Source organism: Hirundo rustica, chromosome 2 (genome assembly GCF_015227805.2).
Source record: "Hirundo rustica isolate bHirRus1 chromosome 2, bHirRus1.pri.v3, whole genome shotgun sequence".
Lineage (NCBI taxonomy): Eukaryota > Metazoa > Chordata > Aves > Passeriformes > Hirundinidae > Hirundo > Hirundo rustica.
In genome coordinates, this window is record NC_053451.1 from 1,344,639 (window position 1) to 1,371,055 (window position 26,417).

General features: G+C 42.5%; 1 protein-coding gene across 1 annotated transcript in view; it reads left to right on the top strand.

Annotated features, from left to right (window-relative positions):
- The window catches only part of FCHSD2 (FCH and double SH3 domains 2), a 121,462-nt gene that overhangs the window by 10,097 nt on the left and 84,948 nt on the right, over positions 1–26,417 (top strand). The window contains exon 4 of the mRNA XM_040056123.2: positions 16,466–16,510. Within this exon, the coding sequence (XP_039912057.1) occupies positions 16,466–16,510 (45 nt within the window). The remainder of the gene's footprint in view (positions 1–16,465; positions 16,511–26,417) is intronic.

Genomic DNA, 26,417 nt, shown 5'->3' on the forward strand with positions numbered 1-26,417 from the left:
TGACTGGTTTTTATAGTAGGTTTTAAAATTTTAATAACATGTTTCCAAAATGCACGGTAGGAATGTATTAAGTGGGGGGCTTGTTATTGTCTTTAAGCTTGTAAGTGTTGGGTTGTGTTTATTTATGGAGTAAATACAATATTTCCAATTAAAACTTGAGGAAAGAAAGGGAATGTGTTGAATTAATGGTTTTAAGTCTTGGGTTGTGTTTATTTAGGGAGCAAATGGAATATTACCAGTTGAAACCTGAAGAAAGAGAGTAACTAAAAAACCAATCTATTGAAGTCTAGCTGTTTTTTTCCTCCTGTGTGCTGCTGTAAGCACAGATTCCATTCTCAGACTTTTAAAATTATTCATAACCTTTGGAGACTTTCCTTCTAAGAGCCTTTGGAGTTATTTTAAGCGTTCCTTTCTTTGTGCCACTGTGAGAACAGTTTGGGCCGATCCTCAGTGGCTCTGAGAAGGTTGTTCACACACTACTCTATCCTCCTGCGCCGGCTCCACCAAACATCCTTTTAATGAGACAGACAAAATGAGCTGGTGTCTAATTTTATGAGCAGAGCTCAGCCATGCAGAAGACTTTCTAAGATTTATGGTGGTAAAGCCGCTAAGTATAGTTATTACTAGCCAGATGCAGTCCTGTGTTACTGGGGAAAATGTTGGCACTTCTGACCATGTTTAAATACACACAATCCTGAACATAAATAAAATTTTTTGAGGGGGCTCTGCTATGTTCTGTTTGCATTTTTGAAAGAGAGAAAAAAAAAAGGGGAGGCAGCAAATACTGAGCAAGCCACAATTTTTCTTGAGGGTATGATACTCTGAGATGAGCTCAGATCAGAAGTGCCTTTAAGGATCTTGGAGTGTAAGAATGAATCATAGATTTGTAGAATGGTTTTGGGTGGGAGGGAGATGTTAAAACTCATCCAGTGCCATCCCCTGCCATGGGCAGGGACGCCTTCCAGTATCCCAGGCTGCTCCAAGCCCTGTCCAGCCTGGCCAGGGACACTTCCAGGGATGCAGGGGTAGCCACATCTTCTCTGGGCACCCTGTGCCAGGGCCTGCCCACCCTCACAGGGAACAACAATTCCTTCCCAATATCCCATTTAATCTTACCCTCTGGATGGCCCCATCCTTCCGTTGTGTCAATTGCACTGCTCAGCTTGGCGTCGTCTGCAAACTGGAAATTTGAGAAATCACTTCATTGTATAAAAGGTGGAATTACTTTGCTTTTATTTCAGGGTTTGAGACTGACAGAGATGAGGGGCTGAAGTTCTTAAAAAATGAAGTAAAATTGACCCCTATTTTTCAGTCTTTCAGCAGGGAGTAAAGTAGTTGTAATCTCTTGACATAATCGAGAATATCTGTCTTGAAACATTGCCATGTGTTCGGCTGCTGACTTTCTGTTAATGCTTGACCTGAAAATTGTCTTCCCATCCTAAAGCCAGGCAGAGGCAGAAAAGACAGGCTAGATTGCCTTGTGAATCAAAAAGAATATTCAGAAAAGCAATAATAGGCAGTGTTACGGTGTCTTGATTTCTAGCAGCTGCTTTTCATAGTCCTGGTGTGTTCCCAGCCTGGTTTTAGCCTGTCTTATCTCTAAATATACTTTGCTCATTTTCAGCTGTGTTGTCACCGGTGAGAAAGGGTGTAGATGGCAGTGATTTCCCATGTTATTTTTATGTGCTTGTTGTTTATGAAGCATTCTTTCATGTTAATTGATTTTGTGTGATTGTTTCTAATTATCTCTCTGTGATCTGAGCTGGCTGAGTCAGGGGACAAGTACATATCGCTGCATGGCAACACCTGATTAAGGAAGAAGTCCTGCTTTTCAATTTCCCCTTTGTCTTCTCATTCTTCTGCTGTTCTTCTCAACTCGGTTCAGCCAGAGTTGTGTGAAGAGAGACAGGACAGGGAGCGACTGGAGAGGATCCAGCAGAGGCTACAAAGATGATGAGGGACCAGGAGCACCTCACTTATGGGGAAAGGCTGAGGGAATTGGGCTGTTCAGCCTTGAGAACAGAGAGCTGAGAGAGGATCTTATCTATGCATACAAATATTTTCAGGCCAGGTGCCAAGAGGATGGGGCCGTATTCTTCCAGTGACAGGACAAGGGGCAATGGGCACTAACTGGAATGGAGGAAGTTCCCCTGGAATGAGGGAAAAAAACTACTGTGACATGACACAGAGCACATGGAAGAGGCTGCTCAGAGAGGTTCTGCAGTCTCCTTCCCTGAGCTTACTCAAAACTGCTCTGGGTGAACCTGCTTTGCTGGGGGGGTTGGACTGGGGGGGACTCCAGCAGCGACTTCCAGCCCCAACCATTCCATGGGTTTGTGATTTGGTGAGATGATGAGGGTGGGGTTTTTTTGACACAAGTCACAGCAAAGCCCAAACATTTGAATTTCACTAACTTGATTGAACCAGCTCCTGTGGCTTTGGTTTAAGGTGCTAAACTTAAGATACTTCACTGTACCAACAATACCAGGGTGCTCTTTAAAAGTAGATTTGCCTCCAGGGCACACCTCAAAAGACCCATCTCATCCAACCCCACAAGGCAAAGACAGCCTGGATGAAGTTGCCTCACATCTGTATCTTGGAAACCTCCCCAGTGGGGACTCTGCATCTCTTGGAAGGTTGCTCCAGAGGCTGATGCTCTCTTTGTAAAATGGGAGAATTTGGGAGCAAAAGACTCAAGGCTCATGATTTGATTTCCTCTGGATATCTGAGCAATCTCATCTTTTCTTTGCAGTTAAGAGAACATCAGTTCTCTGCATAGCAAACACTAGTATTTTAAGGGTATTTGTGCAACTAGTGTCTTTGGGATTGTTAGTTAGCATTGCAGCTATTCCTTGTATCCCACATTTCCCACCCAGTAATAGAAAAGAGATGAGAGAAAAGTAGTTTCTGCAGTTGCAGTAAGACTGGTTTGTACCTCCTTCTTAGTTCTTTTCTGTGTGTTTCAAATCAAAGCAAAAGCTCAGAACTGTAACAGTGTGGGAGGTGTTGAGTCTCTCAAATCACTATAAATAGTGGCAGACTTGGGAAAGCTTGGGAAGTGCACTGGTTCTCTTAGGGAATCTCATTTTTTTTTCCCCTGTGATGTACAGGCTTTCAGGGGAACATCTGCCTAAACCTTTCTGATTTGGCTGAATGTATGCAGAGCTTGAATGAGGTGCATTATGTTCAAATAGGTTAAAAATGCAAACAAACTTTTTCTAGATATTGTTCATCTGTATTTGTATTAATTGATGTTAAAGCAGATTATAGTTAATTGCTATGAGCTAATCAGCTGTGTAGAAAACAAAGCGGGCCCTATATTCTAGCTTTTCTAAGCATTTGAAGCTTAGGCTTTTTTTGCTGAGGAGGTGAATGTAATCTTTGTGATTACAGGAGTTTTTCATTTGGAAATATGCACAATTTTGACTGTAGTATCCAAAGAGGGGTTGAAGTTGGTGTTGCGGTCTGCCTGTTGTTGGCCAAAAGTGGCTGAACTTGATCCCTAATGCCGGAGGAGTTGAATCCTCTGTTTGTCTGTTGGATGTTTGGTACTCAAGAAATAATATTAAAAACTTGTCTAAAGACTTCAATCATTCCCTAATGTGTCACTGATAAAAATGTCCTTTAATTCTTTTTCTGCACATGCTTCCTTGTGTGCTCCCTCTTCTTTTGGTAAGGGGCTGCTCTCTTCCTTTTCATCCCAACAAAGAGCAGTGCAAGGAGAAGCAAAGGTATGTTCCTTTTCCCGAACACCGAGTGTGGCCATGTTGTTATTCCTGATTTCCTGGGGAGACTTGGACTTGTGACTTGTGTGTCCTGCAGCCAAAGTTTGCTGTTCCTGCGGGGCTCTGCTGTGCCTCAGGAATGCGGCCGTCACAGCGCTCTTTGTTCCCGAGTTTGGGGTGGTGTTTGGAACACCCCAGGCCCGGGTTATGAAGTGCCTCGAGCTTTGATCTGCCCTGAGAAGTTCTTTTGAGTTGGTGGGGGTGCTTTGATGTTCTCTGCTCGCTGGCTGCCAAGTCCTTCTGGTGGAGATGCAGTGCAGAGCTGTTGTCCAGTTAAGAACCAAGACCTCATCTCTCCCGGCGTCCAAACACTTCTTTACTCTCAGGGAGCAAATGGATCTCTCTGCTGGCGGAGTTTGTGCGTTGTAGGGTTTTGGGGTTTTTTTTGTTCTAAATTTAGCAGGTTAGCTCAATACTGTGCTAGAGGAGGGCTGGGCCCTTTTGTTGACACAGCTCGCTGGATGTTTGAAATGCCTTTTGCCTTCTCTGCACCCAGCTGTGCTGCTGAACTGGCAGCCCAGAGGGAAAGACTGGGAGAATTGGGATTGTTCAGCCTGGAAAGGGGAAGCTTTGGAGTGACCTAATTGCCCCTTCCAGAACTTGAAAGGAACCCATAAGAAGGATGTAGAGGTACTTGAGACAAGGGCATGGAATGCCTTGACAAGGGGCATGACTTCAGACTGTTAAAGAGCAGGGATAGTTGGGTGTTGGTAGGCAAGTTCTTGTGAGGGTGGGGAAGCCCTGGTACAGAGTGCCCAGAGAAGCTGTGGCTGCCCCTGCATCCCTGGAAGCATCCAAGGCCAGGCTGAACAGGATTTGGAGCAACCTAGGACAGTGGAATGTGTCCCTGCCCATGGCAGGAATCTTTCTTGAAATGATCTTTCAAGTCCCTTCCCACCCAAACCATGCTGCAAATCTGTGATTCTTTGACAAATGCTTCTTAACAGCCCTGTTCTGGTTTTACTGGAGCTCAGGAGAAACGGTTTTAACTGCATTATACTCCTACATGTGTTTGGAGTAGGCAGTGGTGCTGCAGGTATTAAGCAAGATCAATATTCTTGTCATTGGCAAGAACACTGGATGACTTGACCTCTTTTAGAATCTTTTCCATATCTTTTTTTTGGCTGGCAATGGATTAAAATGTCTCCTTTTGGGAAAAAAATTTATAAGGAATTTTTGTGTTCAAGAAATGACTGGGCATGGCACTCGGTGGTGCTAAGGTACTGATCAGTAAAAACTTGGACTTGATGATCTCAGAGGTCTTTTCCAACCTAAATGATTCTGTGGTTTTGACCTATATCTACAGATGGATTTTAGAAATTTTGCCACATGTTTTTGGTGAGCTGTTACGTTTTACTGACTTAAAAAATAACAGTGCATCTACTGTACTCTTCTAAAACAGAGTGATTGTGCTTTGAGGAAAAAACCCATTATAGTAATTATTATTACCTGTCGAATCTATTAAAATGCAGAATTTGACTTACGTCAGTGTTGGTGACAATAAAACCTTGTGAAGGGCATCATTTAAAATGGAAGTGCTCATATTAAGACTGTAGGAGAAGAAAGGAGAGAAGTCTTTGTAATAAACCTGGGTGGCGCTGTCAAGATTCATAAAATGTGACAGATGAGTAAAGTAAGAACTCCAAGGTAGTTGTTGCCTGCTGCAAAACCTTTTGCAGATCCAGGATGAAATAAGAAGCATGAATGATCAAATGTGTCTTGGCTTCTTGCTGTTAAGCAAATGGGGATCAAAGAAACTCTTCATAACCCTGTTTTCTAAAAGCTCCTGATAGACAGTCTGAATTATAACATCCTAGGTTGTTGGGTTTTTTTCTGAAAGGGAAATGCCTTGGATATGATGAACCAGGAGAATTTGGGGAAGCTATAGAAAAGTACCCTTGTATTTGTCTAAATTGTATCTCTCCCTAATGTTTGCTTAGTTTCCCATTTTAAAACAAAAACTCATTAGTGATCATTTTAAATACACTTAAGCTCTGAAACCAATCCTTGTATTTGTAGTGAATGTTAATGCTGTAAAGAGGGCATGCTTTTATTTTGAAATGGCTGAATGAAATGTTCACACTCACCAGCAGCTTTCTGACGGTTCTTTTTTGTTTTCTTTTTATATTCTACTGAAGGAAAAACTATTGTTTTAGCATTGTTTTGTGTCTGGGTGTCATGTTCCTCTGATCACATGCTGGACTGCTAATACTTCTCTGAGACAAATCACTGAAAACACTGCCTACATTTGAGGTTGCAAGAATTCTCTATATATAGTGACAGAATTGATTTTTTTGGCTCTGTTGCTAGTGGCAACTCATCCTAATCCCAAACTGTACAGTAATGTGATTTATGGAGAGTACATGGCTGGCTAGTGAATGTTGTCTGGATTTTTTTTTCTCTGTGCATTTGCTACAGGGGCGCTGTTCAGGCACAAGGTAAAGATATTTCGTGGTGTACCATAGGTTGTGTGGATTAGAATATTTAAAGTCATGAATAAAATCGTAGCTCACAAATGCCTTTGGGGGAAAAAAAAAAAAACTGCTTTGTTGGTTTTGATAGATTTATAAAGGAGAAATTTCTCGTTAATTGGGAGCTTGTGCTGATGAAAGTCACCACTATCTCCTGTTTAAGGCCCAATTTGCTTGTGGGTACTTTCACACTAAGCATTTTGCATGTGTTAATATTGTTTTGTTTAAACCAAACAAATTTTACTGAGCATTAAAAAGCTTCCATTAGAAACGTTGCCAAGATATGTTCTGTATGTTCTAATGTGTTCTGTATGTTGTTAAGAGCACTTAAAATTGGCCCCTGCCAGTTGTGAATGACCTCTAAATGTCCTGATAAAAATTGTGAGTTTATACCACAGTGCATGGGGAGGTTTCAGGTTTGAAGAGCATCAGTTAAACTGCTGTGCGTGCTCTGAGTAAGCAATTATCTCTTGAAAATCCAAATGGGCTTTTTAGGAAAGCACATTCTGTAACGTTGGGAAATCGTTCATGGTTGGTCCTGATGATTATCAAGGTCTTTTCCCACCTGAACCATTCTGTGTGTGAGAACTTGTGAAGTCAAGACATTCAAAGTTCGGCTTTCTAGCTTTTGTTTCTCAAAGCAGGAGCTCATTCATCTGCTCTTTGTGGGCATGGAAGACAGAGTTATTACCCCTTTGAGTTGAGTGGGGTTGGAACAGTAGTGCCTGCAGTTGCTTGTGGGGATGGCAGGAGGATGATCCAGGTACTGAAAACTGCGTGTGAAATCTGGAGTAATAACAATCGTAGGTAGATGCTGGCAGGACAGGCAGGAGACTGCTTTTGTCACAAAGATATTTTGCCCAACTTTGAGTCCTTGATTACATAGCTTGCTGTATCCTGATACATTGAAATATTGCTTGAAATATTTTCACCTTTAATACCACTGTTTACATTCAGGAGAATTTTCCTTCCGTGTACTTGTAGCTTAGTTGAGGATAAGTGGAGATTTAAAGGGTAAACATTCCAAAGGACAAATGGTAGCAAAGCTGTCCGAGCTGATTAGTTTTAGGTGAGAGATGAGCAGGCTTCTAATTGCCGGTCAGATCCAGAATCCAGTGCAGTTGTGAGTTACTGTAAGGGCTCTGTGTAGCAGAGGGATGGAGCAGGGCTCCTCAGGGTGGTAAAATGTTCTGTAGTAGCTGAATCAACAAGGGATTACTGTGCGCTTGGCTGTAAAAGGGATGGGGCGGATATTGTAGCTCCTGTTTGCTCAGGGAAGAACTGTTAGAAAATCGTGAGATGCGTCGTAGAAAAGAATTTTTAGAGGAGAGAAGAGCTCTGCTGTGGTACAGGATGTTTGAATTGCCAGTTACTCCCTTTATTCAGGAATTCATGAAGCTCTGTTTGGAAGGGCTATTTTAAGACTAAAGAGGAGACAGTACAGAGTATGTACATTAAAGTCAAGTTTAAAAAAAGGCCACTTTTTATTTCTTTTGTGCTTGCCAGAGAACTGGAGCAGTGCACTGAGGTAAGCAGAAAGTGGGGGCTGACTTGCCAGCGAGCTGCAGGAAGGAGAGCTGAATTCCTTGACTCAGCAAGCAAAGAGTTTCCTGACGTTACAAATATTTGTGCTTCAGGAGTTGTGAAGGTGCCCTTCACATGTCTGCTGAGATCAGGCGGACCTCAAGTGGATCCACAAGCAGGAAATGTCACTGGCTTCTTGTGCTGGGTCAGAGAACTTCTTTGTGGGCAAGAATTTAGGCTGTGGGTGACCTCACCAGGGTGGTTTTGAGTTTGTTCTGCTGCCTCGTGTGCTTTCACAGCTGGTGGGACCTTGGCTTGCCCAGCAACGTTCTTGTTAAAATCTTGGCCTGGAGGCCACGCTCGTAACGCGTTGGGATGTTTGTGGTGTGAGAACTCTGTGCTGTCCGTACTTGCCGTGGGAGGGGAAGCTGGTGTTCGGAATGCTGTCTGTACTGGTGGTGGCTTGGGCTTCTGTGACCACAAATTGCCTTCAGGACCTGGAGACGCACTGTCATGGGAGCAGGATTCAGCTCCCTCTCACAGCTGGTGGGCAGAGTCTATTGGGAAGCAGCCAGGAGTGATGGGTTCAGCTTAGTTTTCCTAAGGAGGACATGCAGAGAGCTAAGGAACAGCCCATCCTGTTGCGTGGGAAGGTCAGGAATTTCAGCAGGAGCCCCTCATGGCTGAGCAGGGAAAGCATGCGAGGTTGGTGGGAAGCAAGGGAGGAGTATGAAAGCTTTGCTTGGCTGCTCAAGGACAGCATCAGTGACACCTCCAGCTGGTCAGGGACACGAAGAGTGGAAGGAGGGATGCTCTGGGAATGGGAGCAGCAAGACATTTTCAGAGGCAGCCTAGTGATGGGCTCTAGGGAAGGGTCTGCAGTACTCAGCAGTTTTATCTCCCCCACTCAACCTTTTCCAGGGAAATGTTTCCCTTTCCTGATGTCTAGGAAAACCTTAACACGTAATTCGGAGAGAAGAGCCAAGGTAATGTTCTGATGTAGAAGTACGTTCATCACCAAGAGCTGGGGGAAGAATTCCACATGTGTGTCGGTGCTGAAGGGCATGGATATGATGTAATGTGGGAAATAGCAAGTTTAACTGCAGACCAGGCAAATAAAGCCAGCCCAAAATCCAAGCAGCAAAACACTGTTTGAACAGTGCTGTTAAATTCCCAACAGAGTGCAGTAACTTCTTGTGGAGTTTATTTAATAGGTGGTTCGAAGTCTTCAGCAGGAAAGGCAATAGTGGCAGTGCTGATACTCAAACTTGACATAGAACTTTTGCTTCTTCATAAAAGTACAACTGAACTGCCTGCTTATTTCTAAGCAGTAAAATAAACCTGGCAGGTGACAGCATGCATATAACAGAGTCATCTTTCTAAGAAGGGATTGGTTTCATTCAGGTGATATAAAACCATTGAACAAAAGAGGGTTTGTTATTTTTAAAACCAAACATAAAGGCTGTGATTTGCTGTAATGTGACCTCTGGTGATTTTTTTTCTTGGAGTGGCTGAAAATGAACCTAAAGTATTCTGTGCAAGTGGAGACTCTGGTCTTGAATGAAATGAAGTGACTTTCTCCTTGCTTACAACTTCTTAATTTCTTCAGCTGCCTTTTTGTAAGAGCCAAGACATGAGATCAACTCTTAGAATCAGCACTGATTTTACTGAAATTTGCGGATGTTTAAATTAAGCACAGTTAGCCAGAAAGTGATTGGAGGCACCGGGATTCCTGGGGATTTTGTGGTGGTCTGACAGTACAGAAAGTTGTAATAAAGGAGGTAATTCTTTTGAGTGTTGTTATTAAGGTGAAACTTAACTTGCCACACTTTGTCAGAGGTGAAATTTTTGATGTATAAATAAAAAGTAGTGTTCAGTGATCAGTGTTGGAGGAGTTTTGCTGGGAAAAGAGAAAGTCAGTCTACAAAAATCTCTGAATTTGGAGTCTTGGGTACTTTGTGACAAGGTGGACAAGGGGAATGGATTTGGACTAAAAAGAAAGTACGTTTAGATTGGATATTAGCAGGAAGGGTATTAAGAGCAAGCTCTTCCCTATGAGGGTGGGCAGGCCCTGGCACAGGGTGCCCAGAGAAGCTGTGGCTGTCCCTGGATCCATGGAAGTGTCCAAGCCCAGGCTGGATGGGGCTTGGAGCAGCCTGGGATAGTGGAATGTATCCCTGCCCATGGCGGGGTAGGAAATGGGATGTTCTGTAAGGTCCCCTCCAACCATAACCATTCTAGGATTCTTTGAAGTTTGTTCCAAATTTTAATAACCTGGTTGTTGCGCTGCTGTGCTTTCTGCAGCCTGTGTACAGATACTTCTCAGAACACCACTATTTCTGAAGTTAATTCACCCTTCAAACGCTCAGAATTTCATGCAAATCCTCTAAAACATTTCTGTAGTGGTAATTCTGTTTAGTAAAGAGAAAAACCACAAAGAGGAGCTTATTACATGAAGCGTTTAAGAGTCTTGTCGTGATGAATAATTTCTGTAGATTCATTATTGCTCCAGGTATGTTGTCTTTGCCTCTGCTGGACACGGGGAGGGAATATTAATGCAGCATGTCCCTGCATCCATGGGTGTTCCTGGAGTCCCTCATTAGCCATGCAGCTGCTGCTGTGTTATCTTATCTCAGCATTTATTGCCAACCTCTGCCCTGAACGGAGTCACGGGGATGATTTATGTTGGCTGGAGTATTTGGGATTCGCTTGTGCCTTTGTTAGTGACACACCTGTCCTTAAATTAAAAACCAGGTAACAGCAGTTGTTTGGTTTTACGGTATTGATTCATGATGGTGCATTTTTCATGTTGCTGGGGGAAAGTGGGAGGAGGCATCCACATAAAAGTACTGAATTAAACCGAACAAGAATATTGGCATTCCTTAACAAAACCTGTTTTCTTTCAGTGGGGGCAAAACGTTTTGGCCCATTCCCTCCTCCCAAGTATTTCAGGATTGCTCTGCTTTGGATTTTGTAGTGGGAGCTGGTATTCCAAAGGATATTTTAATTCAGTGTCATGGTCTGGGGAAGGGGCTGGAGCACCAGGAAAGGCTGAGGGAGCTGGAAAGGGGCTCAGCCTGGAGAAAAGGAGGCTCAGGGGGGACCTTTTGGCTCTGCACAACTCCCTGACGGGAGGGGACAGCCAGAGGGGCCTGGCTCTGCTCCAGGGAGCAGGGACAGGAGGAGAGGGAATGGCCTCAGGCTGAGCCAGGGGAGGCTCAGGGTGGACATCAGCAGGAATTTCTCCATGGAAAGAGTGGTCAAGCATTGCAAGGGGCTGCCCAGGGAGGTTTGGAATCCCCATCCAAGGAGGTGTCCAAGGAAGGGCTGGATGTGGCACTCACTGCTCTGGGCTGGTGACAAGGTGGGGATTGGGTGCAGCTTGGACTTAATGATCCCTTGAGGTTTTTTCCAACATTATTGATTCTATGACTTGGCAAGACAAGTGCCATCATTTTGAACATCCCTTCTTCCTTCCTCTTCCCCCAGCTTTTGTTGCTGAGCAGAAGGCTGTGTGGTCTGGGGTCACTTGGGGTCAGCTGTCCTGACTGGTCCCCTCCCAATTTCTTACACACTCACAGCCCACTCGCTAATGGAACAGATTGCCCAGAGAAGCTGTGGCTGCCCCTGCATCCCTGGAAGTGTCCAAGGCCAGGCTGGACAGGGCTCGGAACCAGCTGAGATAGTGGAAGGTGTCCCTGCCCATGGCAGGAGCTGGAACAAGATTATTATTAAGGTTCCTCCCAATGCAAACCATTCTGTGGTGTGAGGAGCAGGAAAGGCTTTGAGCTGTGTAAGCACTGCTCAGCAATAATGGGAACATCCCTGAGTTATCTGTGCCCGGAACTTTGTGTTCTCAGCACAAATCCCAGGCACAGCCCCATCCCAGCCACTGTGCAAAAATTAACTCCATCCCAGCCAAACCCAGCACTGTGAGCTGTGACCTGTCCAATGGAACTGAACAGGACAGGTGCAGCTGCAGGACTTTGAGCTTACTGGGACTCCAGAAGTGCAGTGGGATAGTTCCCTGTCACCTTGGAAAGGTCATGGCAGTCGGGAGAGCTTCCTGATGGCTACAGAAAGGCGAGTGCTGGACCCGTTTTCAAAGAGCGCTGGAAGGAGGATCTGGGGAGCAGCAGCTGCTCATCTTTACCTTAATTCTTAGGAAAATTATGCACCAAAACCTCCTGGAAACCATTTTTGAGGCTTCTCTTCCATTCCTTGAAGAGGCACAAAGGTGATCTGGAGCCAGCATGGACTCCTAATGCAAAAGGTGCTCGATTGCCTTTTGTGAAAGCTGGCAGTGCATGTGTTGTATGTGGTGGCTTCAGTGAGACCTTTGACGCAGTCCTGTAGCACCTTTACAGCCACGCTGGGGACATGTGGACTGATAGCTGGGTGGAAATTTGGCTGGGCTTCCCGAATCTAAGTGGTAGGGAGCAGTGCCAAGTGCAGCTGGCAGCTGGGAATCCCTCAGAGGTTGATGGATCAGTGGCTTCAGTCAGAAGCTGGATGGTGGGAGGGGGGTTTTGGCAAACTGAAGGAGCCTGTTAAATTGGGGGAGAACATTGATAGGCTGGAGGCAGGGCTGTGTCCAGGGTGACCTTGGGCTGTGAGTGACAGGCTGGCAGGAACCTCTGGAGGGTCAACAGAGGCAAATGCCAAGTTCCAGGAGCATTCCAGCCTTGAGCAGCAGGCCAGGCTGGGACTCCAGGCTGGAATTTGGTGCCATCCTGGACAGAGACGCTGCGCTGCCCATCTTCTCTGCTAACAGATTGGTCAGGAGTGATGTGTGAGAGCAATTCCTAAATATCTTGATCCTGCCAGCAGTAAGCAATATGCTCATTTATTCCCTTTGTCCCACTAAAATGATTCAAAACAGTTTCAAGTCAGTGGTGGTTTTAAAAAGAGGACAAGAAAGAATAATGCAAAGAAATTCGACAATATTTGGGGTTGATTCAAGCTGATGGGAGTGGGTTTTGTCACTGGGACAAAACCAGCTGCTCCCCTTTTTCTTTTATAATGAGACCTGTCTGTTTTTAATGGAAAATTTTGGAGTGAGTGGCTACTAAAAAAACCAGCATAGCATTACTTTGATTTGATGATTGCACACTGAGTGTGTGTGTGCTTCCAGTGTACATTATAAACACAAGTTATTAAGTCATAATTTTCCACTGATGCGTTCTAGCTGTCAGGAATTATCCTTGAGCTACTTTCTGGGAAGCTAGAAGTTTTTGGGTATTAAAAAATTCACTGATTCATCTTCTCAAGTGTTGGTGGATTGAGTCAGGTTTAATCCAGCTGCATGTGCTCTACAATTCTTAGGGAGATTTACTGCAGGAATTTCTGATTCCTGGGTGAATAATTTCAGGTGAAGGTCAGTAAAAGGTGTTGTTCTTTTGCTTAATTTTTGAGTGTTATACTAGTTTATCCATTTTCTGAGGCTTTGTGTTAATTGTAAGGGGTTTAAAAATGTTTAAAATTTTTAAAAATTTAAAAATTAAATTTTCCAAACAATTTGTCTGAATGTTCATAGCCAAAACCACGCAAACACAAACTGCTGGTGTCACGTGAGCTGTATAAATTTTCCAGTTAATACCTTGGGGTTTTGATCATTATCATCATCTTGCAGGAGAAGTTGTTCCAAATGGAATTCAGGCCTTGCCTGGTTCATTGTTGAATTTCTCAGCCTTTGAATAGAAATGCGTTCACTGGTGCAAGTTTATTCTCTTCTTTTATTCAAGAGCCCTGAACATGAAGTATGTGTTTACGTTTTTGCATAGCTCTGCATGGAATTAAATTTTTACACAGCTGCTAATTCACGTTCTGGCTTTCAGGGTGTCACTGGGTTTAGCTTTCTACTGTGCAAGCTGTGACTTTGATCTGCACATTTGTACAACTGCACAACATTGGCAGATGTGGCATTGTCTTATAAAACACTAACGTATATTTTGATGTTCTTATATTGATTTTTCATGAAGGTGTGAGCTTTACACATTTCCAGCCCAAGTGGATGTCCATGAAATAATTAAGACCATCTGTTTCTCCTGTTTCCCTGTAGGAAAACTTAATGAAATATGATTCTCCACTGGCCTGACTCCTTAATTCACAATGTTAAGCTCTTCTACAATGGGAATATAAAAAGTTACCTCAATATTTTATAACATCTGTTGCCTTAAATTGATATGTGTAATTGAAATATGTGACAGTGGCTGAAATTTGGGGTTGGGAATTTGCAGTGATAGTGAGGGCTCAGCACTAGAAAAAGTAGCATTAGCAAAGTGGGGATGGCAGAAGAGAAGTTTGCTTTCTCCTGCTCTCTTAGAATTCTCTGGTCTCACAGTGCTCAAGGGAAAAAGTGAGACAAATGGACTGAGTGCATTGCATTAGCATTGACAGGATAAAGATGATATTCAGAATTACTGTCCACAAACTAAGCAATTTTTGGGGAGTGGAAGTGTCTGGTGTTTCCTGCTCTTAGTTAATGCTTACTTTGAGAAAAAGATATAAAAGTAGGTATTAATTCTCCTAGTTTTAAAAAAAACACACAAACAAATGTTCCTGCTTTCTTGCGGACTCGCCAATTCGTGTCTTTAAAAGTTACCAGTAGTTAGAGAACTTTTATGACTTCGTGGAAACAAATGTTTCCTATAGGAATGGATTTGAAAAGTCCTCCCTGAAGGACAATAAGGTTAGGACTATTCCCACTTTGCACATAAAATCTGGATACGCACGTCAAAGTTTTCACACTGCCCAAGTTAAGAAACTATGATGCATTTATTAGTCAGACTCTCTTTTCCTCCGCTCAAAATAATTTTCTCCTGGGAATGTGTTGACTTCAGTCTCCTCTTTCATCATGTTTGTGATACATTGATAGGTTGTCATAGAAGGATTGCTGTATGAACTGTTGCAAGGTTAAAAGCAGCTTTGTGTTAGACCAAGGGAGGGAAACACTGTCCCAAAGCCGCAGGGAGCACCGGCTCCAAGGAATGCAGACGGCTGATCCCGGCGGCCCTTCCGTACTTAATATTCTCTTCATTCAGCAAAACAAATTTAAATATTGGATACATCATCTTCCCAACTATTTCCCCATTTAAAATACAGAACAAAATCTAAAACTAAAATATTTTTCATCGGGAGGTGCTTCTGTACAATCCATTCTCTTCCTGCCAGAGCTTGCGGTTGTTCCGATTCCAAGATTTCCATTGGTTTTGGGAGTCAGTTTGATTCCCATGTTATTTTGTAATCCTCCACAAGGGCTGGTTGAATGTTTTTGATTTTATTCTCTAGTGCAAAACTTTTAACGTAGAAAGTTTTTGGGGATATCTCGGGCTTCCTGCTTGTCACAGTCGTCGTTTTGCTGTTACTTTAAGAGGAATTTGGTCTGAATGGGGTGGGGAAAAAAGCACAGGTGAAATACACAACTTCATGCCCAGGTTTGGTGTAATTCAGACCTGATTCTGTGTTTTGAAATGCAGTTAGCTGAGAATTGGAAATAACTGTTTGCTTTGCCTAAAGTGCATTCCCAGATTTATGTTCCAAAGACTGCAGCTTGTTTTCGTCTACCTTTTCCATATTGATAACACAGTTCAGTTTATTCCTTGGAGTTACTTGGGCAGTCCTTTATACTTCTGGTGAAAAGTGAGTCTTTTCAGAGAACTTGTGGTTTCTAGGGTGTTTTTGCTAAACTGACTGGGATGTTGATTTTGCACCAGGAGATCTCAAAAGAGATGGGGTTATAATATTAGCTGGAATACGAATACGTGGAAGGCTTTCAAAGGAAAATTCATTCTCAGGCATCTCAGCCAGCTTCACTGGTTCCTGAAGAGGTGATTCATATGGAGTCACACAGCCCTTGAACCCACCTTGGCTACATGGGGGAATTTGGGAAGTTCAGCTGTTGGAGCTGAATATGGCCAGATCTTTTGGGGCTGTCATTGGTCTGGGAAGAATTTTAAGCAATCATGATGCATTTAGAAACTTTGTTTTACATCCTGTTGGGGAAGCTGAGCGTGTAGCATGTGGATACTCTTTGTGGATGAAATGGAGTGGACAGGAATAAAAGGAGTCTGTCCAGAGCTCCCTTTAGTGAGTTGACTTTATTAAAGGATGTTCCTGAGGTATGGTTTTTTAATTGGTGTGTCACCAGAATTATTGTGTAACTAATTTAAATATAATTAGATTTTTTTTTTCTGTGCCTGTGGTGTTAGCCTTAAGCTGAGTAGTTTGTGGTTTAGCTTAAAGAAAGTAACTAAGATCAAAATAGGTCTGAAGAAAATTAAGTAAGTCTGAATGATACATAAAGCCAAATCCTGTTCTGTGCTCCCAGATTCCTCCTCGGCTCTACCACTGGAAGCTGACGAGCTTTTCATGAGAAAATGCTATTTATGCCTGGGAACTGAGTAGCCCTGGGAACTGAGTTTGCCCAATAAAACTTGGAAAATTCAGCCATCACATATGTGAAGTCCACACACAGTCGTTGCTGGCTACTGATGTACGCTTGTCAAACCATTTCCCTTTTTGTGGTGTTTCATTCTGCACACATGTCCGCAGAAGCTCCTTTTAAGGAGCTAATTATTGAATTTGTAGAGTTTTGCTCTCTGTGTTAATGGATTTTGATGAAATTACTGAGTTTGGAGTGTTTTGCTTAATGTTCTAACGGAATTTCTTTGCTTTTTTTCAGAGGCATTCAGTCAGAAAAGAGCTGCAATTGAGAAAGAATATGCACAGGTAGGTTCTGGAATAATTTTGATGGCTGCGGCATTGTTCTGTTGGGATAATTCGTTTAATCAGCAAATTACCATGGTGTATGTTTTTTCATTATCTTTTGCATAAGTTACTAGACTACGTTGAAATTCTGAATCAGTTTTGGTCTGTACACAACTTAGGCCCATGCTGTATTTCCGTGTCTTTTGACTTGAGGAAGTTCTCGAGTACAGAAAACATTTTAAACATTTTTTTCCCATTGTTATGAAGTCAATCTCCGTGTGGTTTTCTCAGAAGTCAGCGTGAAACTTGAGTGAAAGGTAAATCAGGTCAATTAGAGGGAGAGGAAATGTTCTGGCTTACTCGGTCCAAATAAATTTGAATTCACATTCTTCAGTAAGAGCGGCTTCCCATTCATACTGAAATAAAAGTGGATTTGGCCTCATGCTTGTGATAGGGAGTGGAATGAATTTTGAATTTGTTTGTGAGAAAAGAGGGAGAATTGCTTTTTTTCCCCCTGGTCCCAAAATTAGAACGCATCTAATAAGGGGGCAGCTGCATGTTTAATTTACAGTAAAGGCTCTTGGAGGCTTAAGTCCAAGTACAACAGATTAAAACACATTAATTTACTTAAAATAGATTAAAGGTAGAAATAAAATCCAAGAGAGTGAGCTTGTGGAGCTCAGTATGCCATAAATCCAACTGGAGATGTGCCTGACGTGGAATGTGAGAACACAAGCTGTCACTAGGCTGCTTCCAAATGCAGCTTGTAGGATGTCATGTTAAACATCCTTTTAGTCCTCAGTGCTGCATCACCCCCAAAATACACAGAGCAAACATGTTCTGGGGCCAGACTTCTCTGTCAGTTGGGAAAAGATGATTCCTGTGCCTGTGATGGATGGGTTTTTAGTGCTGGATATTTTGCATGTCTTCTCAGCCTAAAACTCATCTGAAAACCCTTCCTAAATCACGTGGAGTTGGTGCTAAATTAAGCTCACTCACTGACAATAGTGCCACAAGTTATTGGTGTTCCCATTCTTTCTCTGGATATGAATTTACCTTGGCAAGTATCAATTCCATTGGCAGCTGAACTAAATTTGATTAAATACCTGAATTTTTCAGTGATGGTGTCTCCTGAAACTGTTAAAAATGTGTATTCTTGAGTGATTTTTTTAACTGATGTAGAAAATTTAACCCCAGTTCTTACTACATTTAGCCACTGGCCACTGGGAATGTCTTTTACATGCAGAGACACAACAGTCACTGCATTTAGGGAATAGTCTTGATAAGTTGGAAAAATAATTACACTCTGCGCTTCAGAAAGCTCAGACTTAACAACTGAGGCTTTCAGCTTCTTGGATTTAACCCCCCCCCAGCTTTGCAGCAGTGCAGCTGCAGCATTTGAGATTCACTGAATGGCTGCTTGTATGAATGAAGTCTTGTGGGATCGCTTCCTTGGATTGCTGATAAGTGCACAGCTCCAAAACAATGTTGGATGCTTCTTCCAAGGCTCTCTAAAAGGATTTCTGTTTTGGAGGTGGTAATAAAATTTCACATAAAGCCTTTTGGGGAGAGAAGTTGTGCTCCACATAAATGGGAAGTTGCATTCATCAGCAGTGGGATATTCCTTTTAAACTAGTTATAAAGGGAGCTGGAAATGCTCAGTGGTTTATGAAGCCAGATTTCTAAACCTTTTCACAGATTCTCTCCAAATGCCTCTTGTCACCTAAGGGAATTTGGAATATTCTGACATCTGACTTTTTTTTGGCAAGTTAGAAGCAGTAGAAGGGTGGCCAGTGAAAATAAGTTTCCCAGAACTGAATGCTTTGTTGGTTTAAAAAAAATTTGTAGGTTGGTGCCCTGCACTTGGGTGCCAAGTTTCTAAACACAGAGTGCTTTTGTTGGGAGCAGGAGAACCTGTCCAAAGGCAAGTGAAACTCCCCAGCACAGTGTTTATAACTTGCCCCTAATTACATGGTACGTGGTGCAAATGTATGTGATGAATTACAGAGCCTGAGTTTAAATTTCCCTGCTCTTATTTTGTCCGTGTTTTTTTTGCGTTGTTTTCACCCGGTTGTACCTGTTGCCTTTGAAGGTTTTTGCAGCTATTTTTTTGCTTATTATCCATCTCCAGTGGGTTCTTTCCTGGCTTTTCTAGGCTGTGCCGTGGTATAAATGGGAGAAGGATCCAGTGTATCAGCAATTCCGCAGTTTTCCAGATCAGTTGGGATTCCGCACTCAGCTCTTCCACTTGTATTTTTGGTCCTGCATTATTTAATATATGCTTAGAGGCTTGGCTTAATATTCAGAAATGAGAGCTCAGAAAGGTTCTAATTTCCCACTAACAGTATGCCTGCTAATAGTATTTAAATTGCAATTTTATATTGTTATTATTAGCTATTCTCCATGATTAATAAGCTCCCTGAAATCAGTGGGTGACAATTCTCTTACAGTGAAAGAACAGTTTACTGAATGTGTGCTTTTGCTGCTATCTACAAGAAAAAACTTTTACCTACCCAGCATGTTAAATAAGTATTTTATTTTTTTCTTTTTCTTTTTCTTTTTTTTTTTTCTTGAGATCATTAATACATCTGTGCTGCAGTTACTACAGTTACTATTATTTCACACTTCTAACTCAAGAGACCAGTCTCTCACAGTCTGGGAACACGCAGATGACCTTCCTTGTCATGTTTTGGGTTTGCTTGATGTTTCATTATCATTGTTTCAGAGTAAAACGTGAGTCCGGGCAATCAGCATGGCCTGGCCCCTTGGAATTTGCAAGTAACCTCAAGGAGGTTGAGTTTCCCTGCATGTTAATGAGTTTCTAATTGTAGTACCTCAACTAAAGGCGCTGATGTTGTACAAGAAAGGTGGGAGAGCCGATTCCCTGAGCTACATTTCAAGTGAGGCGCAAGTAGAAATGTCTGTTCAGTTGCTTTTTTAAGAGGGGCAGTAATGGTTAGGATTTTTTTCTTCTCTCTGTATTTTCTAGAGCTTGAATGAGCATTGAAGAGCTGTAGGTGCTCAGGAAAACCAGCTTATCTGTCATCAGGAGGGGACAGGGCACTCGGTGTTGATTGCTGTGTCTGTGGCACTGAGAAACTTCATGCATTTAAAACATTTTCAAATGTGGAGAATAAGAGAGTTAATGTAGTTTATAGCCACACAGTCCACTTGGCAACTCCTCATATCCATGGTAGGGGTCAGGAGAGGAGCCTTAAATAAGATGAAATGGATGTGAGAGGGAAAAGCAGCTGGAGGTGGAATGAGAGGAGCAGGAAAGGTGGGGAGGTGGATGTAAGCAGACACCATGATCACCCTTACCCATTGCCCTCGCCCTGTGTCTCACCAGACCTAGAAAAAACCTGCTGTATCTGGATTTATTTCAAACCTAGAAAATGTCATTTCAAGTCATCGGAATATATGCAATAATATTTCCTAAAAAATTACAATATTCCTATGGCAGTTTTTGTCTGTATGATGTGTGCGTGTGTATATGGCTGTTGTATCTGGATAAAGCAGATACTTAATAAATAAACACACATAACATCATTCATTTTATATCTTTATGTATATATTTTATATATATTTATATATTTGCCGGAATGTACTGGTTTTCCATTGTTTAAAATCAGAATAGAAGCTCCCCATTTCTTTTACTGTGTTCTGACGAGGGTGCCAAGCTGCCCAGTGGCCTTTTGAACAATTTTTCAGAGAATTAAAATTTTAAGGGTTAAAATCAGACATTCCCACTATGTCTTAGTAACTTCTGCCATGGCTCATCTCTTTCCTTTGCTGTTCTTTATGATGTATTCCAACACTTTGTGAAAATTTACCCATTTATCTTTATCCTGTGAAGATGGTGGTATTTCCCTTGTAAGGATTGCGAGAAATTGAGTGAATTTTAGCCAAAATAACACAAATCTTTGGCAGAGTGGAAACTGAACTCTTTTGAAAATACACTGATTTATTGCAGCATTTTAGTGGTGGCTGTAGGAGCCAGGAGGGTGGCAGACACTGCACAGGAACAGCTGGAGATTTGAGAATAGTGCTGGGGAGCTTGGCAAATAGAACCCTGTCAGCATGGAACACCAGTCACCTGGATTGATTCCTAAATCCCACCAGGCAAAACAGCTGCAGCATGGCAAACACAGCCTTACAATAAGCTTGGAATACAAAAAAAATTCCAGGGTGAAGCAAAGTCCTTCCTCTGCCTCTGAGCTACGGAACCCCTGGAGCAGCAGGAAAAAAATAACTTGAGGTACCTGCCCTGCGAACCCAGCAAGCAGCTTTCCATTAGATCATTCCCTGCAGTCTGGGCAGAACGGGTTTTTTAATCCCAGAGGATCCAGGAGGTTGCTGTGGGAGAGCAGGAAAAGATTGTGGACTTTGAGGGTGGGTCCCCGACTTGGGGACAAACAAGGAGCAGCCGTGGGTTGACTGCTCAGGAGCTGTTTTGTTAACAGATGAACTTACGTTACTTGTTTCTTCCTGTGAGGATGATTTTAGTGTTACTGCAGTGCTAAACCTCCCTCTAGAGTATTTCTGTATTGCCTGAGACATTTGTCATGGTTTTGTTTTATGGTGAAATCAATGGCTTTTGTAATCAAGCGGTAATTTTTAAAAGCCTGGGAAATTAGTTTGTGTGTGTGTGTAAGATGTATTTTTAAGATTTAGACTTTTTGAGATGCTTCATTTTTTAGGGAATTAGGATCTTTGACTTCTGTACTCCAGAACCTGTGAGGAGAGTTTAGTTTGTAGTTAGCCCATATGCAGAAACTTAGGTTGGTTTTTCTTCTATTTCAGGCTTGTATTTGGAAGGAATTTCGCTGTCATTCCGTGGTTTCTCTGCAGAGAAACTTTCACTTGTAGTATACGAATGGACTGGGTTGAAATTTCCATCCTGGGTGTCCTGAGCTGAAATGGCTGTTGTATCTGGATATATTTGACAGCAATTAATTTGAAAGACAACAAATTGCTTTGAAACCCATCTGTGTATTTATTGTATTTTCAAACTTTCTGTAGGAAACATTAGGAAAAGCTCAGAGTGAAATCTTTTTCCAGGAATGAACTCAGTGAGGGTCTGCAAGTGTTGGTTTTATCGTTGTCTGTTTTAAAAGACAGAGAAAATATTCCAAAAACAAACCAACCCAGCCTGTATGAAGTGACCCAAAGGCTTGAGGTGCTTCATGTGTACTACCTGAAAGTGTGGCAGAGCTTTGAGGCACCTTCTTTCTATTTTGTTGGCAGTGTTGCAGACCATTTTAGCAGGCATTCAGTGTGTTGGTTTTATTGAATACAAAAATCATGGGTTTGTCCACCAGCACTGGGGAGTGTTCTCCTGCCAGCCCAGAGCCTGGAAGACACTGTGCTGGTCTTTTTTCAAGTTGCCTTTTTTCCCAGTGGTGGCTCTCTGAATGTGATATCTCTTTCTCTTAGTAGAGTTCATTTCTTACCTGTACAGAGAGAACAGCTACTGAAATCCTATGATCAAGGTCTGACTTGAATATTCCACCTTTCCTGTTGAAGTAATTTCTATAGGAGAAGGCAGCAGACCCACAGAAGCTTCGGGTGTGAGTTCATTTTGGATGTTGCTCCCTGAAGCTTGTTTGGCACATCTACTTGGGGGAGGGAGGAAAGCTGTATCCAAGAAACCTCTGGATCCAACAGCAAAAATGCCAGAGGCATTCAGGCCTATTCCTGCACTCAGTGATATTCCCCCATGGATCCCTGAGGGCTGTGAGGCTCCTCTTTTTCCTTGGGAATCTTGCTATGGTTGCTCCCATCGGTCATAGACAACTGCGTCAGGCAGGTTTGCTTGTAAGCAAACTCCGCTGGTTTCCATGGGCTTCTGCTCTTTCATGGACCCTGGAAACCAGGGAGTGTCTGGAGCCTTCAGGAGTTGGTGCTTGCTTGGAGATGATGTCTTTGGTTGATACTCATGAATTGTTCCCTGTGAGGGTGGGCAGGCCCTGGCACAGAGTGCCCAGAGAGGCTATGGCTGCCCCTGGATCCCTGGCACTGTCTAAGGCCAGGATGGACATTGGGGCTTGGAGCACCCTAGGATAGTGGAAGGTGTTCCTGCCCATGGCAGGGGGTGGCACTGGATGATCGTCAAGATCCCTTCCAACCCAAGCTGTTCTGGGATTATATGATTTAATTTAGGACATGGTGTTTTCTAAACGAGCTTTGGGTTCATCAGGTTAAAAAGAAACTCAGAATGAGACCTGTGTTTCAACCTGGGTTATGAGCAATCACTTGAAGTCTTTTGTTCCATGCCATATTCCTGAAAAATCTCATGTTTAGTGTGGAATGCCTGTGATTTCAGATATACCTGGAGCCTGGACTCTTTTGTTAGTTTGTTTTAAATCTCAGCGCCACTAACTTTCCATTTTTTGGGAGAGGATCCGTAGCACTTCCCAGTCGCTGCCTGGCGTGAAGATTATGCACATCGATGGCCTGGTTTGATCCTTTCAGCCATGGTGGTGCACAATTCATCAGCAGAACTTGCTGCTTCCAGAAAGAAAACACCTGCCTGGTGCTACCTTTGGATTATTTTCTCCATTCAAAGCACCGGGATATCCATAAGCAGGGCAGGAAAATGAAGGGTAGGACTCTGTGGCTATTCAGGCCATTCTTCCCAACAAAGCATGGAGAATCAGTGGCCGTGAAGGCCACAAAGACTGATCTGCTCCATTTCATAAATGGTTAGGAACACTATTGTGAATTTTAGAATAACTTGTAGGGACAAGTTTGACAAATCAGGTGTTATAATGGGATTATTGATGACTATTCTGCACTTGTCACGGTTGAACCTCTTAGTGCACGTTTCCCTTTTCTCCCCCAAACAAGAAGCTCTTTAGAATTCTCTATATTAAATGTCCGTTTAACATTTAATATAATATACTTTGCCTGGAACAAAGACTGTGGGTCTGTGAGTGACATTCCAAACAATGTTATCGTTGACCTTCTCTTTTTATGTAGATTTTGCATTCAGTTGTTCGTGTACTTTCTGTCTCCAAGAAACACATGTCAGAACTTAAAGTGGGGGGAAAAGTGGGATATCTGATTTTTGGTCTTGTCTCACTGGTTGTTCTGTTAGAAGAAAAATGAAAATGCCCTACACTGAAGTATTAGTCCATTTAAAAAGAATTTTAAAAGGCAGCCTTTTAAAAATGTAAATTTAAAAATGTAGCTATCTGCTACAGTTTTTATGGAATTCCTTAGGTTAAAATAATATTTCTCTAAGAACAGAGCAGGACTGTCAGCTTCTATTTTCAGTAAAAACATCTAGGTCCTTATAAAGGGGCTGCTAAGCTTAGAATTACTCTATTCCTACAAAGGAAGCCCTTCATAAAGAAACCCCATTTTTTGCTGAACTGATGCAAGCAAGTTTCTCTGAGCCTGCTTGTAGCCGTTATTTTTCTTTCCGATTACTGTGCTAGGAAGCATCCAGGGCCTGGAATTTGTGTCCTTGTAAGTGGTTCTGCTTGCAGATGAAAAACTTTATTCTTCAGAGCTGCTCTTTGCTTGGCCATTCAGCTCCACCAGTGAGCCAGACAGTGGATCCTGCAGCCTGTGAAGTTATCCATGAGTTGCTTGTGCGGGCATCGTTTTTTCTCTGCTGCCTCAGTTTTTTTCAAGCTGCCTCAGCGTCTTAGCTCTTTCCTAACGCATTCAACCCAGTCATCCTTCCCAGCAGCTGCTTTTCTTTTTCCTGGGATTTAAGAAGGCAGGCGAGTCACAACTCAAGCCTTTCAAAATATGCACAGTGGAAACTTTGGGCCTCCGAAGTAGCAGCAGCACCAGCGCTGAGTCATGAGTCCGTGCCAGTCATACCCTGCCAAGGCTGCTCCACCTCTCGTCGGGTCCCTTTTCCACGTCTTTCCTTATATCTTGTCCTGGGAATACAATACTCTTTCATTCCCTAGCTTTCCACACCTCATACACATCTCACATTCATCTCAGAATCCTCTGGGTGGAGGAGATTCCTGGAGGTTGCCTGTTCAAACTAAACTGTAGTTTGGTGAAGCCCTTATCCCTTTCAAACTTGGAAAAATCTTTGAGCATCTTGGTTCCCAAACTACATCCCTCAGGAAAAATGTGTCTTTGTTCTCAGGGCTGCATGAGAGCCCAGGCCCTGCCCGAGCCACCTCCTTGGTGTTTTCCCTGCTCCATGTTCCCAGTCCCCTGGTAATGGTGGTCCCATGTTGTCCTCCCAGCTTTTGGTTCCTCAGGACATGCGTTCTGGTTTGCAGACCACTGCTGGACATGGCTGTGCGGGGATCTACAAGCAGTCAGTACGCCCAGGAATGCTCTGCATGTGGGTTTGGGGATGTTTGGGGATTTTTAAATCCCTAAAACTTCTAGGTAAGAAGGGAAATACTTGATGCATGAGCATCACCCATCATCCCTTCCTTGTATTTTCTAGCAGGCCATAAACAAGTCAAAAGCTGTTTATCTCTTAAGTTTCTTTTGCCTTTATTGGCATTTCTGCACCTTCTCTGTTAGCCCTGCATTTCTTCTGGAGCCATCCATTGAAAAAAAAAATCCTTAGTGTCCAACATAATTCTTTACCTAATAATAAGCACCTTCTCTGTTTCAATCAAAAGACCATAAATTAGGGAAAACCAGCAATCAGTGGTTTGCCTGAAAATGGTACTCAGGAGACTGTAATTAAAAAGAAAATGTTGGTTTAAAAAAAAAAAAAAAAACCCACGTAGAAATAAAAGCACTGAGAGTGCCATGCTTTGTATAGTTCAGTTGGTTAATTCAGCTGATTAAATTTTCTCCAATTTAGCTGCTTCAGCTGGTTGTCAAATGTTGGGCTCGCGGAGGTAGTTCATAGGAGATAGTGTTCCTTTTTTCTCTGGGACTTTGAAAAACTGTTTGATTGCACCTCCTGCACAGTAATTAAAGTGGTTTTGGGCTGTACGTGTGACTGTATTTTAGGTAGTGATATTTCTGAAAAGTTTTTCTCCCTTTTCATGTGTCTCAGACCAGGTTGCCTTAATTTTACTGTTGAAAAGGTCTCCACTGGTTTTAAAAAAAAAAGTAAAAATGAAGCAACAACAAAAAAGAGCTCATTTTATTTGCTGCTCGATAATTAAAGACACATAAACTTGTGTTCACACTGTAAAAAGGCCTGAACGTGTTTGCAGGAGCAGCCTGTCATCCTTTCCATGCTAGAGCAATCCCCAACCCCAGGGATCCATATTTCATGTTGGACCCTCAGAAGTTCATTAGATGGATGTAAGGAAAACTGAGCAGGGCTTCTTGGCTACTGAAGTTGTTTGTCTTAGAGGATTATTTAAAGGGTAAAGTAGATGTGTGCTTAACTATTTTTAAAAAGTATACTCCCTTCTTCCTCTTTCCAACCTTGGAAGTTTGCTTTCAGACCTGGTTAAACCAGAATGTGTTGACATCTCAAAAAAACCCCCCAACTGAGAATGTTTAAGTCAAAGCTCCCCTAAATGATTATTCAGTGTCAGACCCTGCATCCACAGTGGGTGACTTGTTCAGTTTTATACAGATAAAGGTCTTCTAGCAGCTTACACTCCCAAAAAAAGAAGAGGGAGAAAGGAAAGCCATCAACTTTTAGATCTTAGGGATTATTTCTGAGAGTTCTCCGAACTGTTGCCTCAAACATTTATTGTTCTGTTTTCTGGTGTGTGTGGTCAGCAGTGAAGCTCAGCTGAGTCATTCCCTTCCACATCGTTTTAGAAGGAATGAATAACAATATTTCAGTATCTTGGTGCTTTAGATAAGAAAAAATGTCCAGCTGCATTCTGGAAATCTATAGGTGGCTGGCATGCCATCTAGCTGGTGGGCTCCACTTCATTACTGGATTGGGGCTATTTGATTTTAATAGTGTTTGGTTGTTACTCATTCAGTTACTTATTAATCAGTTTTCTGTTTTTTCCATGGAAAA